Source organism: Bufo bufo, chromosome 4 (genome assembly GCF_905171765.1).
Source record: "Bufo bufo chromosome 4, aBufBuf1.1, whole genome shotgun sequence".
NCBI lineage: Eukaryota > Metazoa > Chordata > Amphibia > Anura > Bufonidae > Bufo > Bufo bufo.
Genome location: NC_053392.1, coordinates 462,130,465 through 462,148,413, shown reverse-complemented (window position 1 = coordinate 462,148,413; position 17,949 = coordinate 462,130,465). Strand labels below are relative to the sequence as shown.

Genomic DNA, 17,949 nt, shown 5'->3' with positions numbered 1-17,949 from the left:
TTTTGGCCTTTAAGAACTGGCAGAGGAGCCATCTGGAGAAGGTCCTCATATTGTAGGAGTTAAAACAGCCATAACTAAAGGAAAAACTCAAGGAAAACAGTGGTATGTTAAGAAAATAAAGACTATAACATACAAGCAGCAGTAACATATGCTAAAATTGATGAAAAGATGACAGTTACACTTTAACCTCTTCAGGACACAGGGCGTACAGGTACGCCCTGATGTCCTGGTACTTAAGGACACAGGGCGTACCTGTACGCACTGTGTATTTCTGATCACCGCCGCGCGGCGGACGGTGATCGGAAGCCGGTGCCTGCTCAAATCATTGAGCAGGCACCTCGGCTAAATGCGCGCGGGGGGGGGGGTCCCGTGACCCCCCCATGTCGGCGATCGCCGCAAACCGCAGGTCAATTCAGACCTGCGGTTTGCGGCTTTTACCTATTGCGGTGGCGGCGGTGCCATCGGGTCCCCATGGGGCTGTATGGGGGACCCGATGGCATGGAAGGCAGCGCGATGCCTTCCTGAGGCATCGCCGCTGCCTTCCTGTGACGTGCCTGTGAGAGGCACACAGTAATACACACAGAATTACTCATACAGCCAATGAATTCCAATACAAAAGTATTGGAATGCATTGTAAAGGAATTAGACCTCCAAAAGTTCAAGTCCCAAAGTGGGACAAAAGAAAAAAGTTGAAAAAATAATGTTTTCCCCCCAAAAAATTTAAAGTTTCAAGTAAAAATAAACAAAAAAAAGTCATTTTCCCCAAATAAAGTAAAAAAAAGGCGTTTGCCCACCAAAATAGTACCAAACAGTCGCCTCATCGCGCAAAAAATGAGCCCCTACCTGAGACAATCGCCAAAAAATAAAAAAAAAATATGGCTCAGAATATGGAGACACTAAAACATCATTTTTTTGTTTTAAAAAAGCTGTTATGTAAAACTTACATAAAAAAAAAAGTATACATATTAGGTATCGCCGCGTCCGTGACAACCTGGTCTATAAAAATACCACATGATCTAACCTGTCAGATGAATGTTGTAAATAACAAAAAATAAAAACGGTGCCAAAACAGATATTTCTTGTTACCTTGCCTCACAAAAAGTGTAATATAGAGCAACCAAAAATCATATGTACCCTAAACTAGTACCAACAAAACTTCCACCCGATCCCGTAGTTTCTAAAATGGAGTCACTTTTTTGGAGTTTCTACTCTAGGGGTGCATTAGGGGGGCTTCAAATGGGACATGGTGTAAAAAAAACAGTCTAAAATCTGCCTTCCAAAAACCGTATGGCATTCCTTTCCTTCTGCGCCCTGCAGTGTGCCCGTACAACAGTTTACGACCACATATGGGGTGTTTCTGTAAACTACAGAATCAGGGCCATAAATATTGAGTTTTGTTTGGCTGTTAACCCTTGCTTTGTTACAGGAAAAAATGGATTAAAATGGAAAATTTGCCAAAAAATTTAAATTCGGAAATTTCATCTCCATTTGCCAATAACTCTTGTGGAACACCTAAAGGGTTAACGACGTTTGTAAAATCAGTTTTGAATACCTTGAGGGGTGTAGTTTCGTAGATGGGGTCACTTTTATGGAGTTTCTACTCTAGGGTTGCATCAGGGGGGCTTCAAATGGGACATGGTGTCAAAAAACCAGTCCAGCAAAATTTGCCTTCCAAAAACCATATGGCATTCCTTTCCTTCTGCGCTCTGCCGTGTGCCCTGCCGTGTGCCATAAATATTGAGTTTGGTTTGGCTGTTAACCCTTGCTTTGTAACTGGAAAAAAATTATTAAAATGGAAAATCTGCCAAAAAAGTAAAATTTTGAAATTGTATCTATATTCCATTAATTCTTGTGGAACGCCTAAAGGGTTAACAACGTTTGTAAAATCAGTTTTGAATACCTTGAGGGGTGTAGTTTCTATGGTTTCTATTATGTAAGCCTCGCAAAGTGACTTCAGACCTGAACTGGTCCCTAAAAATTTGGTTTTTGAAAATTTCAGAAAAATTTCAAGATTTGCTTCTAAACTTCTAAGCCTTGTAACATCCCCAAAAAATAAAATATCATTCCCAAGATGATCCAAACATGAAGTAGACATATGGGGAATGTAAAGTAATAACAATTTTTGGAGGTATTACTATGTATTATAGAAGTAGAGAAATTGAAACTTGGAAATTTGCAATTTTCCCCCCAAAATCTTTGGTAAATTTTGTATTTTTTCATAAATAAAATATATATATATATTTTTTTACTTCATTTTACCAGTGTCATGAAGTACAATATGTGACGAAAAAACAATCTCAGAATGGCCTGGATAAGTCAAAGCGTTTTAAAGTTATCACACTTAAAGTGACACTGGTCAGATTTGCAAAAAATGGCCTGGTCCTTAAGGTGAAATAAGGCTGTGTCCTAAAGGGGTTAAAATAAGATCTGGCCATGTAAGGGTGGGGCTGCACAGCTTTTTTGGTCACAACACAAGTATTGCAGCCCGCCACAGGAATGAATGGGGTCTCAGTGTGACTTGCATGTTAGCTGCAACCATAAATCGCCAAAAATCCAGCATTTTTTGTGATTCACCAGTCGCAGTGGCAGCGAACATGAAAATCTCACTGCGAACCTATTCATCCCTAGGGCTGCCCTGCTACACCACGATACTTGGGTTCGACATGTGTTGCGCCCAAAATTGCTATGTAGCCATACCCTAAAAAGGCTGCAAAAAACGGGAAAACACCAAGTGTTCAACAACTATACGTGAAACCATCCTAATGGTCTCTATAACAGGGTATAGAAGGTAAAAGCCAAGCGGTGGGATTAAAGACAACTGACTTCTCTGAAATGGAGCGTGACAGGATTGTGCACAGCTGTAGTCACCCCACCCATCCTCTTCCTAGATTTCGGACAATGACTTTCTTCATCAACATAAACAAAGGCATTTGATCACATTTCAAAGGCACCAATGCAAACAAAACATTTAGCAATTTACTTCCAGCACACAAAATTACAGTGTATGTATGGAACATCTGCCTTCGGATAGCATTCCCACGCCTTAACACGTTTCTTTACCCAGCACTGTAGTAATACCTTGGGCTGTAAGAGGCCACTGACAGTCAAAAACAGAGGCCACGTGACTGTTGTCAACAGCAATACCTCCCCAAAACACCATCTCTTTGAGCAAATCACCACTGATGTAATTTGGCAGTGAAAATTTCATCATGTCAAAAGTAGAGAAGGCACAGCAGTTGCAGAGAAAGGGAAGCCTCCAGGTGTAAAGGCAACACCCCCATTGCTCCTAGAGTCTCATTTGCATATATTAATCAGCAATGTAGGCACATAGGAACATGGACCAACACAGATTCCTTCCGCTGTCAAGCGCACATGTAACAGGTCAGCCAGTTTCATAGGTACAAATCTGCTGACAGATGCCCTTTAATACAATAATGAATGGGAAATTCCCTATACAGGGATCCCTCAAGATACAATGGTCTTAGGATACAATATTTTTAACATACAATGGTCTTTTCTGACCATCGGAAGTTGACACTAGACTCAATATACAATGCCTTAGACTCGGAACCAACCAATCAGTGCCTCTTCTCTGGTAAAATAGCTGTATTAGTTGCTAGTTAGCAGCTGTTCCTGACTGTTATATGTAAGGACTTGTTTTATCTGTCTTAGTTATCCGCTTATTTTTCTTAAATCTTTATTTTCTCTTATCTTGGATGACATTTTAGGGCTTTGGAACCAATTACTCAAGTTACAATGGTTTCAACATACAATGGTCGTCCTGGAACCAATTAATATTGCAACTAGAGGGACCACTGTATCCCTATGAAGCACTGCCACCTGCAGGAATATACCTGTAATAGCCCTGGTTGCCTCAAACAGTCTCAGGTCTATCACAACCAACAAACAGCTTCCCCGATCTCATTTTGGAGAAGACCTTCAGGCCGCCTCAGAACTGACCACAGCATCTGAGGGATTACACTTCTGTGATTAGCACTATTGCCGATTGCAGACTTTAGCCCTGGGTGTTTTCTGTGTGAAAACAGCAGGCACCCAGCAGCTATGATGGCGGCTCCACTCCAGGAGCCATCTTCAAAAAGACCAGCGCCGTACATGTATTGTGCGTTTGTCAAGGGGTTAAAGAGGTTTAACTATATTAAGACAGCTATAACATTGTCAGATGCAAACGATTAGTGGGTTCGGTGTCCCCTTTTGAGCAACATTTTATCATTTACATTTTAATCCATTTAAAAAACTGAGTAATATCTTGCAGTAATCACAGTTCTGATGGTTGTCACTGGAAACGTTCAGTAAGTTTATTAGAAAGCTTAGCGAGAGATCAGCAGTTCCTGTACCTTTGAAGACAAAACTCTCCAGAATTCAAATCACAAGAGCGAGCTTTGTGCAGGCACTGATCCATCCACTGGCAGCCTTGAAGCTAGCATATTATGTACATTCACACAACTGTATATATTTTGTGGTCCACAAAATGCAGATCTGCAAAAAACAGATGACGTCCACGTTGCATCTGGGTTTTTTTGTTGGCCCACTGAGCCAACATTTTCCGGCCAGGTATAGGACCTGTTCTATCCTTTGCTGAACAGACATACAGATGTTTTTTCTGTGCTTTCTGCATCTGTATGACTGTTCCACAAAAGACAGAACATGTCCGATACTTGGCCACAAGTGCAGACTACAGACTTATAGAAAATCAATGGGTCCTCAAAAAAAATAAAAAATAAAAAATAAAAAATGCAACACAGACGTCATATATGAAATAATTGAAATAACAGTGGCTCACCAGCAGGTGTGATCGTGGAAAGGTGCTCTCTCCAAGGGCAACACCCCATGCTTTATGTAATTAGTGCTACACAATTCAAAAATAAAAGGTTGGAGGGCACTCAAATCTCTGGAAATTATGAGGAGATATAATACATTATATTCCAACTGTAGTACATTTATTATTAAAATTGAAAGTCTAATCAAGAAACATGTATAAATAGTAGTACATAAAAAATATATATAGTACAATGTGTTCTACTTATATAAATTCCCTTTCAACAGTCCATATGGAAACCAGTGCATCAGTGCACACTGTAAGATGTACCAGCAGCACAGTGTTCAAACTATATGGATCACCAGTTCCACTTTGACTATTCCACTGAGAATATATATTCCCCAAAAATTTTAAAACCTAGGAAATAAGAAAAAAACAAAAAACAAGAGCGAAATACAAATGAAAGCCACTCAGGATCCTTTATAAACCAAAAGCCACCCAGGATCCGCCAAGCGGCATTCATCATAAGTAATGTTCGTGATATACAGGTCGCTGCAATTGCCGCTTGTGGTATATAAGTCAATGGTGTTTAATTTTGCCACATATATTCATAGTCAATTGTAACAGACATCTATACATGTGACACAATTGACTATGAATATATGTGGCAAAATTAAACACCACTGACTTACAGACGTCATATATATTTTGCAGATCCGTGTTTTGTGGACTGCAAAATACACAGTTGTGTGAATTCCCCTGCAGAGTGAGAAGCGAGGAAGTATTGCAAAGGAGTTGTTTCCCGTTATATGGGGCAATTAGCATCCCCTTCAGAATTTAATTATTTTTTTTACCTTCCTCTGGATCAACACAGGAGGACTATAGGTTGGACTTTTTTTTCAACCTTATTAACCATTTTCTCAGTATATCTGTCCATAAGTAAACTGTAAAATGGAGTGAAAAAGGTGACCCTATAGTTAAACATCGTCCCTCCAAGCTTTACAAATAATCAGACTGCTTCCCATTGTATTGCGCGTTGTTTTCCAATCCTCTGACATTTAAGAAAGGCATTGTGAGGAACTTTATACAGATAAGACGTGTCCATTATTTCGAAATGTCATTATGCCAGATATAGCACATATCACAGTGAAAACAGGAACACCAATGTAGAGGTGAATGAAAACTCAAAATAACGGCATAAAGTACCTTAAAACTACGAGCCTCTGAGTTTCTATGAGTAACAGTCTGAGCAAGAAGACTTCTCCAGCCCATAGGGTCCTCTTTATAGGATAGCTGTCCAGCCCGGAGTTTTACATACAGAACACCATCCTTACACAGAATTGAGCTAAAAGAGAAATGTACAGGTGACAGCTTTAGGGTTAACGCTCTTATGCTAAAGTCAGAACTACTGTACAGCAAATGGGGTTTGCACATGACCAGGATAAAGTATGCATGAACTTCATACGTTCGCCTCGTTTCTGCTGGGCACTGTGGATTCACAGGTTGATTGGTCCCTACAGTGAGTCAATGAAAAAGCTTTCTCTGTTCAATACTATGTGCCCACCATATACCTGAGAGAGGAAATGGTTAATCAGGCAATACTGGTGGAGAGGGCACCACATTAAACTGTCCACAAAAGGACAGTTGCTGCTGCCTGTATAACGGTGCTATCAGAAGTGGCGGATGACACGTGGCAGTGTTTGTGTGGGTAATAAGCAACTCTAAGGCTGCGTTCACACGGGCGAGATTTCCGCGCAGGTGCAATGCGGTAGGTGAACGCATTGCACCCGCACTGAATCCGGACCCATTCATTTCAATGGGGCTGTTCAGATGAGCGATGATTTTCACGCATCACTTGTGCGTTGCGTGAAAATCGCAGCATGCTCTATATTCAGCGTTTTTCACGCAACGCAGGCCCCATAGAAGTGAATGGGGTTGCGTGAAAATCGCAAGCATCCGCAAGCAAGTGCGGATGCGGTGCGATTTTCACGTATGGTTGCTAGGTGACAGTCTATTCACTGTATTATTTTCCCTTATAACATGGTTATAAGGGAAAATAATAGCATTCTGAATACAGAATGCTTAGTAAAATAGCGCTGGAGGGGTTAAAAAAAAATAAACAAATTAACTCACCTTCTCCTCTTGTTCGCGAAGTTCCCGGTATGATGAGTTGTGGGCTAAAGGACCTTTGGTGACGTCAGATCACATGCTCCAATCACATGGTCCATCACCGTTGGACCATGTGATTGGAGCATGTGATCTGACGTCACCAAAGGTCCTTTAGCCCACAACTCATCATACCGGGAACTTCGCGAACAAGAGGAGAAGGTGAGTTAATTTGTTTATTTTTTTTTAACCCCTCCAGCGCTATTTTACTAAGCATTCTGTATTCAGAATGCTATCATTTTCCCTTATAACCATGTTATAAGGGAAAATAATACAATCTACACTACAACTAACTCAAACCTGAACTTCTGTGAAGAAGTTCGGGTCTGGGTACCACAGTCTGTTTTTTATCACGCGCGTGCAGAACACATTGCACCCGCGCGATAAAAACTGAACATCGGAACGCAATCGCAGTCAAAACTGACTGCAATTGCATTCCTACTTGCGCGGGTTTGCCGCAACACACCGGGACGCATCCGGAACTAATCCGGACACGCTCGTGTGAACCCAGCCTAAAGGGAGTAAAATAAACACAAATAAACCACTGCCTAAGGCTAGTTTCACACCAGCTTTTTTACGCTTCTGTCACGATAATACAACCATCTGCGTCCGTTATAAAGGGATCCGGTTGTATTATCTTTAACATAGCCAAGACGGATCCGTCATGAACTCCATCAATGAGGGGAGGGATCAGTTTTCTTTTGTGCCAGAGAAAACAGATCCGCCATCATTGACTTACATTATGAGTCATGACGGATCCGTCCCCACTGACTTACATTGTGAGTCATGATGGATCCGTCTTGCTCCGCACCACATCGGGGACAGAAAAACGCTGCTTGCAGCGCTATTCTGTCGGCAATGGGGACGCAACCAAACAGAATGGAACGCATTCTGGTGCATTCCCTTTTGTCTCCATTCACGTTTTCCCCCGCTATTGAGACCCTATGACAGATCTCAATAACGGGAAGGGAAAGCACAGATGTAGCCTAATATCACATGTATAATGCTGCTTCTGGGCATGAATAGTCCAAATGATAAGTCAGGCATTGTTCCACAAAAATTTTATTTACAAAGACATGTATTTCACTTTTCAGTTAATCACAGGAACAGCGTATTACTGGCTGCATAAGACTTTCAGCTAGAATTAACAAAATTTAACCCATTAAAGGCTTTCTTGAAAATGTTAATGTATTTTTCCCTTTATATGATACACTTGTAACAGCAGCATCTTAGAAGGTAAATACCAGTAAGCACTTCCACTTCTAGTATGCAGGAGGTTGTACTCGCCACTCCCTGTTCTTCTCCAGGCTCTGCGTCAGTTCACAGTGCAGGGTGGGCCCGGAGATGAACAGGGAGTGGTGAGTGGAAGAAGACTGAAGGCACCATCCGGACCATTAATGATAGGTTCATTTCGTTATTTTTGGTCTGATCTGGGGTCTGATAAAGGTTGGGAGTCTGATGATCTATCCAGAGGATAGATCATCAGTTTAAACAAACTGCAGAACCCCCTTAAGTAAATGCTATACTGTTAGATCTTATTTAACTTACTGCAAATGTTGAGTTCCTTTACGCAGGTCAATAATGATTTCCCAGTACCGAGGGCCTTTTACTTTTATCTGTTTGTGGAAAGACAAATAAAAAAAAATCTATGGTTTTCATAGTCTCCTAATTAGCAGAGTTCCCTCTAACATATTTCCAGGGTTCTGTTCCACATCAAAATAGTAAAATAACTGGGGTATTAAAATGCAAACAATACGACATCTACAGAAAGACAGGTCCAGATTCTAGACTAAGATGCACTGAGCTACAAGGGTATTCCGGTTACCATAAATAAACAAATGTTTTAGACTAATTCATCATCAATAATTACCTAATATAATGTCAATTTCACATATTTACCGTTCAGTAGTTCTAGAAGTAGTTTTCCTCCTCTGCTACCCACTGTGTTTCCTCATAAATTACTATGGTATCGACCTGTAGTTCTGAGCTTTTGTTAGGTCGAGCATGCTCAGTGTGTTGCTATCAATTCTCTAGCTAAATGTCTTGTGAAACAAAGGGAGTGTTAGGGTCCATTCACACATCCGTATGTGTTTTGCGGATCCACAAAACACGGACACCGGCAATGTGAGTTCCGCATTTTGCGGACCGCACATCGCCGGCACTAAAAGGGGTTCTGCACTTTGTTTTAAATGATGATCCATCCTCTGGATAGATCATCAGCATCTGATCGGCGGGGTCCGACACCCGGGACCCCCTCCGATCAGCTGTTTGAGACGGCAGCGGCGCTCCAATAGTGCCGCGGCCCTCTCACTGTTTACCGCCGGCTCAATGACGTCACGACTAGTTTCAACTAGTGTGGGTGGGGCTAAGCTCTGTTCACTTGAATGGATCCGGACAGCACATCGTGTGGCCCCACAGAAATGAATGGGTCCGCAATTCCATTTCACAAAATGTGGAACAGAATTGCGGACGTGTGAATGGAGCCTAAGTGTGCTGCTGATTACTGAGTAGATGGGCGTGACTGGGCTGTATATCAGGCAGCCATTCAATGAACATCAACACTCACAGCAGGAAAGCTAGGGATTATAGTCTTCTGAGGGAAGATCAGGCGCCATGATACTCTGTGTTGCAGGCTCACACAGGATCTAGACAAACGTATTGCAAGGTAAATTAAAATTCTGGTTATATGTTTAGGCATGGGTTCTGGTTGGGTCACAGCTTGCAGCCTTGTAGTTTTTCAAAAATTAAGTTACTTTACTGAAATACCCCTTTAAACAGTAACTAAATAGCCCCAATTTTTTTTTTTTTAATAGACGTTAATCAACCCAATTATGTGTTTTTTTTTTTTTTTTTTGGGGAAGGAGGAGGGGGGGGGGGGGGGGGGGTAGGGGGGAAACAAGGCACCCAAAAGCCTAGGTACTATCGCTCCTTAAAATGATTATTCTAGTATAGCGCTGCCATATCAGAGTAGTACAGATTCACTGGGGGTCACAGCAAACACATTGCTGCTCCTGCCTGTGCTTTCCCCAAGCTTGGGTCAATCATGGCACAGCACCTCTGTACCCTGTACTACTATGCTATGCCAGGATTTAACTGAGTGGAGCAGGCTCCTGCCCGAGGTGGCTCCGCTCAGCTGAAAGCTCTCCATAGCAAATCGGTACAGAATTAAAATGTGCTATAGAGAGCCTAGATCTGAGCGGAGTGGGCTCAGGCAGGAGCCTGCTCTGCTCACCTAACTCCTGGCACAGCACATCTGTACGGGTACTAATGTGCTGTGCCAGAATTTACCCAAGCTTCAGGGGGGCGCAGGCAGGAGAAGCAATGTGTGCTCCGGTCTGTGCATAGTTCACTGCAGCCCACAGTGAGATTCGTACCCCTCTGACATATCATCCCTGTACTACAATAATGAGTTTACAGTGCGATAGGCATCCAAAGCCTTGGGTGCTATTTGAGAAAACAAATGAAGTACATTTGAAAATCATTTCGGGCTATTTAGAAAAATTTTTAAAGTTTACTAAGGGCTCATGCACACGACCGAATGCCCTCCGAGACATACAGTCCGTGAGTGGGACATATGTCCCGGAGCGGCATACATCATGCGCACAGCATCATAGGTTATTATGATGCTGTGCGCATCGGGCCGCCCATGGGACTATTGTCCCGCACTTATATGATATTATGAGTGCGGGACAATAGCCCCACGGGCAGCCCGATGCGCACAGCAATATGTAACCTATGATGCTGTGCGCACGATGTATGCCGCTCCGGGACATATGGCCCGCTCACGGACTGTATGTCTCGGAGGGCATACGGTCGTGTGCATGAGCCCTTACTCTTTAAAGGGGTTGTCCAAGTTATTTTTAATGATGACCTATCCTCAGTATAGGTCATCAATATCAGATTGGTGGGGGTCCTACACCTGGCACCTCTGCAGATCAGATAAAGAAATGGCGCACGCCGTGCTGCCTTCCCCTAACAGTTTACCTGTTCGCCGTCCCAACAGTAGCAGTGAGCAGATGTACAAGCCTTCCCACTGAAATTAATCTTTCATCCAGCGGATTGGCGGGGGTGCCAGGTGTCAATCTGATATTGATGACCTATCCTGAGGATAGCTCATCAATAAAAATAACTTGGAGAACCCCTTTAAGAACTTCAGAAAGCCGTGAGCAGTGAAACGGTTTTAATTAGACATGTCATAGTGGCATGGGCGGACTGGCTATAGACTCTACAGGGAAATTTCCCAGTGGGCCAATGCCCAGACAGCCGCCCAAGGCTGCAAGCCAGGTATGTAAAGACCTGACGTTCTCAGCAGTAATTAATGTAGGCAGTATTTTGTTCTGCACTGTAGTATTTGGTTCTGCTGGGGCTGCCTACTTCTGTTGCCCTGCCCTCTGTCAGTTTGGACCCACCTACGACATAGAGCCACTTTTAGGTTTTTTACCCAGGGCAACTTTAAGTTCCCAGTCCGTCTCTGCATAGTGGTACAGAAACTTGGACCCCCTGAGAACAACCTGGTCTCAGTTCTAATACAGAGGTATCAACATATGTTTCGTCACTGTCTACAGCACCTGAGTTGCAACAAGCTTACATTTTAGTTTTCAGAAACTTCAACTCATTTCTGGGACTGAATGGGGGACCTGCATGCACTCAAACTAAGTCAGAAACACAATCCCATTCTAAAAGTTAAATGCACACGGTGAATATTACACATTGATTTTCCATGCGGGTTTTCGCGCAGAAAATGTGCAACGTAATACAGTACCAGCTAAGCAGAAAATTTTTCTGTTCTGAAATTTACTTGTGGTGACGCTTTTTAAATCTGCAGCATGTAAATGGTTTGTGAGGTTTTTTTAGTGTAGATTTCACCCTTTGCAATGCAAAGGGTGAGATCTGGAGAAGTCAGTGTCAAAATCAGCAAATAAGCGGATTTTGGTGAAAACTGTCAAACTGTGTGTGGGAAACAGCATAAATTAAACTGCCGTGTGCATATACCTTAAAGCAGTGTTTCCCAACCAGTGTGCCTCCAGCTGTTGCAAAACTACAACTCCCAGCATGCCCGGACAGCCTTTGGCTGTGCGGGCATGCTGGGAGGTGTAGTTTTGCAACAGCTGGAGGCACACTGGTTGGGAAACACTGCTAAAGGATTTTTAACTTGATGTACGTATTGTTTTGTTATATACAGATTTTTCACTTATGTATAAATGGTTCATAGCACATACTTGTTTCAGTAGATGTAACTCTGGAAGCAGAGTGGGCGCCATGAGCTCTTCCGTTGTTTCTTCATACCATTGAGTCCCCTGCAACAACATATAAACCAACTAAGTAAAACTTAAAAGTTGGGGTTCTTCTCCTTTTAGACACTGATGGGGCTATATATGCTAATAACATATCTTCCAAACCAATGGAAAACAACACATAGTGGACACATATAGCATATTTTAACTACGCACCACAATATAACTAGAAAACAGAGTGCAGCATGTCTTAGAAGCATCAAAATAGTAGAACCCATAGAAACGATATCAACACCTGCAGGTATACATAGGCACAATCTTTAATGAATCTGTTACAAACAGCACATCAAAAGACTGATGCTGAAACACATTTGGAGGCTTGCTAAAGCAATACATAAAATAAAGTAACCCTTTCCAAACAGTGTTTACCACCAAGGTCAATATCCAAATGTACTGAAAAAGGATTCTCCCCAGTGAGCCTAAAAAAATTACAGAAATGAATTGTTCAACGGAGTCCATCAGCAGCTCTGTCTGTGCAAAACTGCTGATAGACACAGGTAGGGGCACGAGGCAATACATAATTCTGTCCCTGCTTTTAGTCCAAAGGGTGATGTATAAACTAACCGATTGCTGTTACACCAGGCTCAGCCTATGAGATGCTCCACAGTCCCTCCCTTCTGCTGTGAGTAACTGCTGCAGCACTCAACAAGGAGACCGCTGCAGCCTCCACTCTCATCAGAGGGGAGGTGTCTGTGGAGCGGCTCATACACTGAGCCTACAGCCCTGTGGGAGCGAGTCTGTGGCAAACAAAAAGGAGATTTTGTATAACTTACCAGTAAAATCTCTTTCTCGCTCTTCATTGGGGGACACAGGAACCGTGGGTATAGCCATGTCCTCTAGGAGGTGTTGACACTAGTAAAAGCTGTTAGCTCCTCCCCTGGCAGCTATACCCCCTCCAGCCTGGAGAGAGAGCTTCAGTTTGTGTACAAGCAGTAGGACAAGCAAGCCAACCAAGAAAAAAACATGGAACATCAATCATGCCAAAAACCCAACGGGATTCTAACCAGCAACAGCCACAACTGTGGTCCAATACTGGGTGGGTGCTGTGTCCCCCAATGAAGAGCGAGAAATACATTTTACTGGTAAGTTATACAAAATCTCCTTTTCTCGCCCATATTCATTGGGGGACACAGGAACCGTGGGACGTCCAAAAGCAGTCCACAGGGAGGGAAAAACCACAGACCCATGGACGCAATCGTCCCTGCAGGCATCTAAGAAACTGCCGCCTGCAAGACCATGTGGCCTAAGGCAGCAGCAGCCGCCGATGCAAGTATGCACCTGGTAAAATCATGCGAATGTGTGTAAGGAGGACAAGTAGCCGCCCTACATGACAGTATAGCCGAAGCATGATTCCTCCGAGCCCAAGATGCGCCCACCGCTCTGGTGGAGTAAGCCGTGAACACCTAAGGTCGGAACCCTGCCTCGGGCGCAGCATGCTTCAGCAATTGTAGACTGAGTCCAGAATGCGAATGTCACCTTGGAAGCCACCAGTCCCATTCGAAGACCCTCTGAAATGACAAAAGGGGGATCCGTACAGCGGAAGGAACCGGAGGCTGAAAATAGACCTGCAGAGCTCTGACAACGTCCAAATGGTGTAACTCCTTTTCCTTAGGGTGTGAAGGAGATGGCACAGTGAGGGAAGGACAATTTTCTTGAAAAAATGAAACTCAGAGACCACCTTCGGAAGAAAAGAAGGGACAGGCTGGAGAACCACCTTGTCCCTATAATAAAACAGAAAGGGTTCTCTGTAGAGAGGGCTGCCAACTCAGACACCCGTCTGATGGAAGATAGAGACCAGAAAAAAACTACCTTCCAGGACATGAGTCGGAGAGAAAACTCTCGCAAGGGCTCCAGGGAAAAGCTGGAACGTTGCGAGAACTAATTCAGATCCTAAGGCGGTAAAGGAGGAAGGAACGGAGGAACCGTATGTGCCACTCCCTGAAGAAAAGTCCTTACAGGCGACAGAGGGCGCTGGAAAGGATAGAAAGCGCCGACACCTGACTCCTCAAGAACTAAGGGCTAGACCAAGGTCCAACCCCGATTGTAGAAAGGACAGGACCGTGGCGAGAGAAAAAAATTAAGTGGCGGAACATTTCGGCTTCCACAGAAACCTAGGAAGGACCTCCAGGTCCTGAATAGATCCTGGACGATGCAGGCTTGCGGAAAAAAATCTGCCAAAAAAAACCTCTTCGCGTAGAATGGCGGTCTTGCAAGGAAGAACTCCTGCCAAGGGGAAATCAGGGCGTCCACGCTGCAAGCTTCCAGACCCCTTGCTGGGGAGAGAACGGTGGGAAGCTTCTGAGTCAGTCTCGAAGCCATCAAGCCCACGTCCGGGCGACTCCAACGCCGACAGATCGCCTCGAACACCTTCTGCAGGAATACTGGATAGAGAGGCCGGTAGCCATTCTGTTCGAGGAGGAAGAAGAAATAGGAGGGTGTTCCGTTCCAGGAATGGAACGTCCATCAGCGTGGCTAGACGTGACAGCAACTCCGCTCCGTCTGGTGTGGGGAGTCTCGTAGCCTACCCACGGAATGGGCGGTGGAAAGTATTATCACCAGAGGGCTGACGTGACCTAGACATTAGACATGTCTTAAGAGAGGCAATGTAGATACAGGTAGCACACCCAGGATCAATGGAAAGAATCACCTGTAGAAGGAGAGATGTGGAGTGCGCAACAGCCCACCAGCCGGTCCTGAACGCTGGAATAGAAGGCGACAAGAGAATACCCCGTGCAAATGCAACCAGGCATTTAGTGCCAAAACTCCGCCAGAGGAAGAAGTCAAGCAGGGGGAGCCACAACTGTATCGCTAGCCCACACCCCAGCGGAGGAGGGGCCACACTGCAGAGTCCACCAATTCAGTACTAGAAGAATCCGTCACCTGACAAAGGAGCTGTGCAGTAAGAACCATAGTATGTAGTGGTAACACAAATAACACTCCCCCAGAAGCAGCCAGTGCCCGCCCTGTCGGCGCAAAACAGAGGGAGGCGTGAGGCTATCCATGCTGCCCCAGTTAAGCTGAGCTAGCCTGAACACTTCACCTTGGAAGGGCTCTGAACAGGAGACACAGCAAGCTAGCGTCAGGGCAGAACCCCCAGCTGGGGGGGGGGGGACTACAGAGTCCGTGAACACTCGACTAGCTGGAACATACTCCCCATATTATTCGCAATGGTGAATGCACCACGTATTGATGAGGACCATATCATGACCGACTGGAGCCGAGGAGGCCCATAGAGATGGGTGGTCTCTAGGACACAGTGTTGCTAGGCAACCCCTCTGAGAAGACAGAGTATGTCACAACCATGCTCCAAACCAGAACCGAAAGATAAGAAGGAGCCCCTGTGGAAACAGCAACCGTATCCACTGGCGGCACCCATACACCACGAATGCAGAGCACCAGCACCTGCGGTAACGACTGTTGCCACGCCCCCTGTGAAAGAGCATGTCCTAAGGCATCTAGAACCGTGTGCTAAGGCATCTAGCGCCGTGGTGTAGTTGAACTGTAGTAATCTAAGATGCTCAGATATTCCCCTGTAAACCTGTGGAAGGGGAAATGCAACAGGAAGCACGGTGATGGGAGAAGGCTAATGCATACGGCAGGTACAGAACCCAGTGGAGATGCAATGCCGCCCACTAAAGAGTGTAATTGTACTCAGTCCACCTACGGCAGTGGACAATACATAAGGCAAGTACTGTAAACGTAGCAGTGCAATTACTCCGCCTATGGAAGGGGTAATGCATACAAAGTACTGCAGCAGAAGTGGTCATGCATACAGCAGGAACTGAATGCAACGGTAGAGATTATGCCGTTTACGGAAGGGTAATGCACATGGCAAATCCGCGCAGTTCTACCTCTCAGAAACTTGCCCGTGGCAGTTGTAGGCAGCACCGGTGGGGAAGGCGGAGCTTTATCAACCAAACGACCCCGGAGGATGGAGTGGGAACTTTCAGAGGTTCTCCATTGGATCGTGCAGGTGGAGAATTAACCACCAAACGGCCCCGGAGGGCAGATTGGGAATCCATAGGTCCTGTACTGGAGTGCGCTGGAGTATTATCAACCAAACTGCCCAGAGGGTGGATTGGGAAAACTCCAGCTGTCCTCCCTGGATCTGCGCAGGTGGAGGAATATCAACCAACGACCCAGGAGAGCGATTGGGAACTATGAGAGGTCCTCCTTTGTCCGTATAGGACACGGGCCCAGCTTGGTACCACACAGACAGGGTGGAGAGGGGGGCCGTATGAACGCAGATTTTGCTCTTCCTTTTTTGGGATGCCCGGCGTTAAGTGGGCAGAGAGGCAGGAAGGGGTTAACTGTCTGAACGTTAAGGAGCTGTCCTTCCTTCACATTGCCCAGATAAGATGCATAGATATCTGGTGCCGGCTACAGAGGTGGCCGGCCAGAAGGGGTTAAGCTGTGTAAAGGACCGGGGGCGGGGCCTTGCGGCTTGTGAGAGAGGAAAAGTGAGGTGGGAAGAATTCGCGCCACAGCGCACCCCCCGTCTAGAGATGTGATTAACCCTCTAAACTCCCTTATGGTTCCGGTCCGCAGCGGTACTTCCGCACTGCGGCCGGGGCTAAGTTTTTGCGCACGGCCGCCCGGAGCGGTTGGTCGGCCGTATCGCAGAGGGACCTGAGCAGAGCGGCCGCTAGCGCCCACAGGGAGGGGGACCGAGTTCAGAGTGCGACGTATAACCCGGACTAGGAAGATCACAGGCCGTTTTTTTCTCGCGGCGGTAGGCCGGCTTCGGCCTTAACCCTTCCGAAGCAACGCTATCTGGTGCCGGCTCCCGAAAGAGTGGATTCCGATGGTAGCTGCGGAACCGGCCTGGGACACCACGGTGTATGATCGTGGCCGGCCGAGAGCGCCTGCCAGAATGTTATTAACCCCCTAAGTGGCCGCGTAGCCGTCGGCCTAAAGGGGAAGTGAGAGGGGGTCCTGGTGTTATAAACAAAAAAGTGTGGCACAAATCTGCTGCCACCTAATATCTCAGGGTCCATACTTGGCTTTGTAAGCCATTCTTGCTCGGCAGAACATAGTGAGGCACAATTAACAGCAGGTCCGCTACATCCTGTGTCAGAACCCCTCTAGTTACTATAATAAAGCCTCGTGCCTGTTTCCTGGTGCCTGCCACCAAAGAGGGAGGGAGGGGGAAAGGGTTAAAACATACTTACCTAATCCCGTGTACTCACCTCATCTTCATCCTCTTCTCTTCACCCTCCCTAAGTGGGCCCATAATGGTACCTTCTCCAGCAGGGTCACCTCCTCAGCAGCTGGCACCAGAGTGGCAGGAGTCTGGTATGGCGGGAGGGTCTTCTCTTTGGCGGACCTAGGTGACCCTTTGGCTGACGGGAGCAGGGGAGCGAGGCTGCCCTGGTCCATCTTGTCTTCTGTGGGGGAGGAAGCAGTGCGTGTGACCGGCACTGGCACAACTCGACCCCGGGAGAACAGGGAGGCGAGGCGACCACTGTTGTCCCATCTGAAAAGGAAGGAAAAAAATAAACTAAAATAAAAAAATCTTCAGGAGATCCCTGCAGAGCAGGGAGGTCTTGCCTCCTATTGACACTAGAAAAAACTGAAGCTCTCTCTCCAGGCTGGAGGGGGTATAGCTGCCATGGGAGGAGCTAACAGCTTTTACTAGTGTCAACAATGCCTATAGGACATAGCTATACACACGGTTCCTGTGTCCCCCAATGAATATGGGAGAGAAATAAA

At 45.5% G+C, this 17,949-nt stretch overlaps 1 protein-coding gene across 2 annotated transcripts in view; it reads right to left on the bottom strand.

The window, feature by feature from the left end:
• Positions 1–17,949, bottom strand: part of ANAPC1 (anaphase promoting complex subunit 1) — a 205,101-nt gene that overhangs the window by 26,126 nt on the left and 161,026 nt on the right. For both annotated transcript variants that reach the window (XR_005778465.1, XM_040429462.1), the window contains exons 40-42: positions 12,163–12,240; positions 8,492–8,559; positions 5,984–6,122 (exon numbers count right to left, since the gene is read on the bottom strand). Coding sequence is in view for 1 of the 2 variants with exons in the window: in XM_040429462.1 (XP_040285396.1) it covers positions 5,984–6,122; positions 8,492–8,559; positions 12,163–12,240 (285 nt within the window). In the remaining variant the exon portion in view is untranslated. The remainder of the gene's footprint in view (positions 1–5,983; positions 6,123–8,491; positions 8,560–12,162; positions 12,241–17,949) is intronic.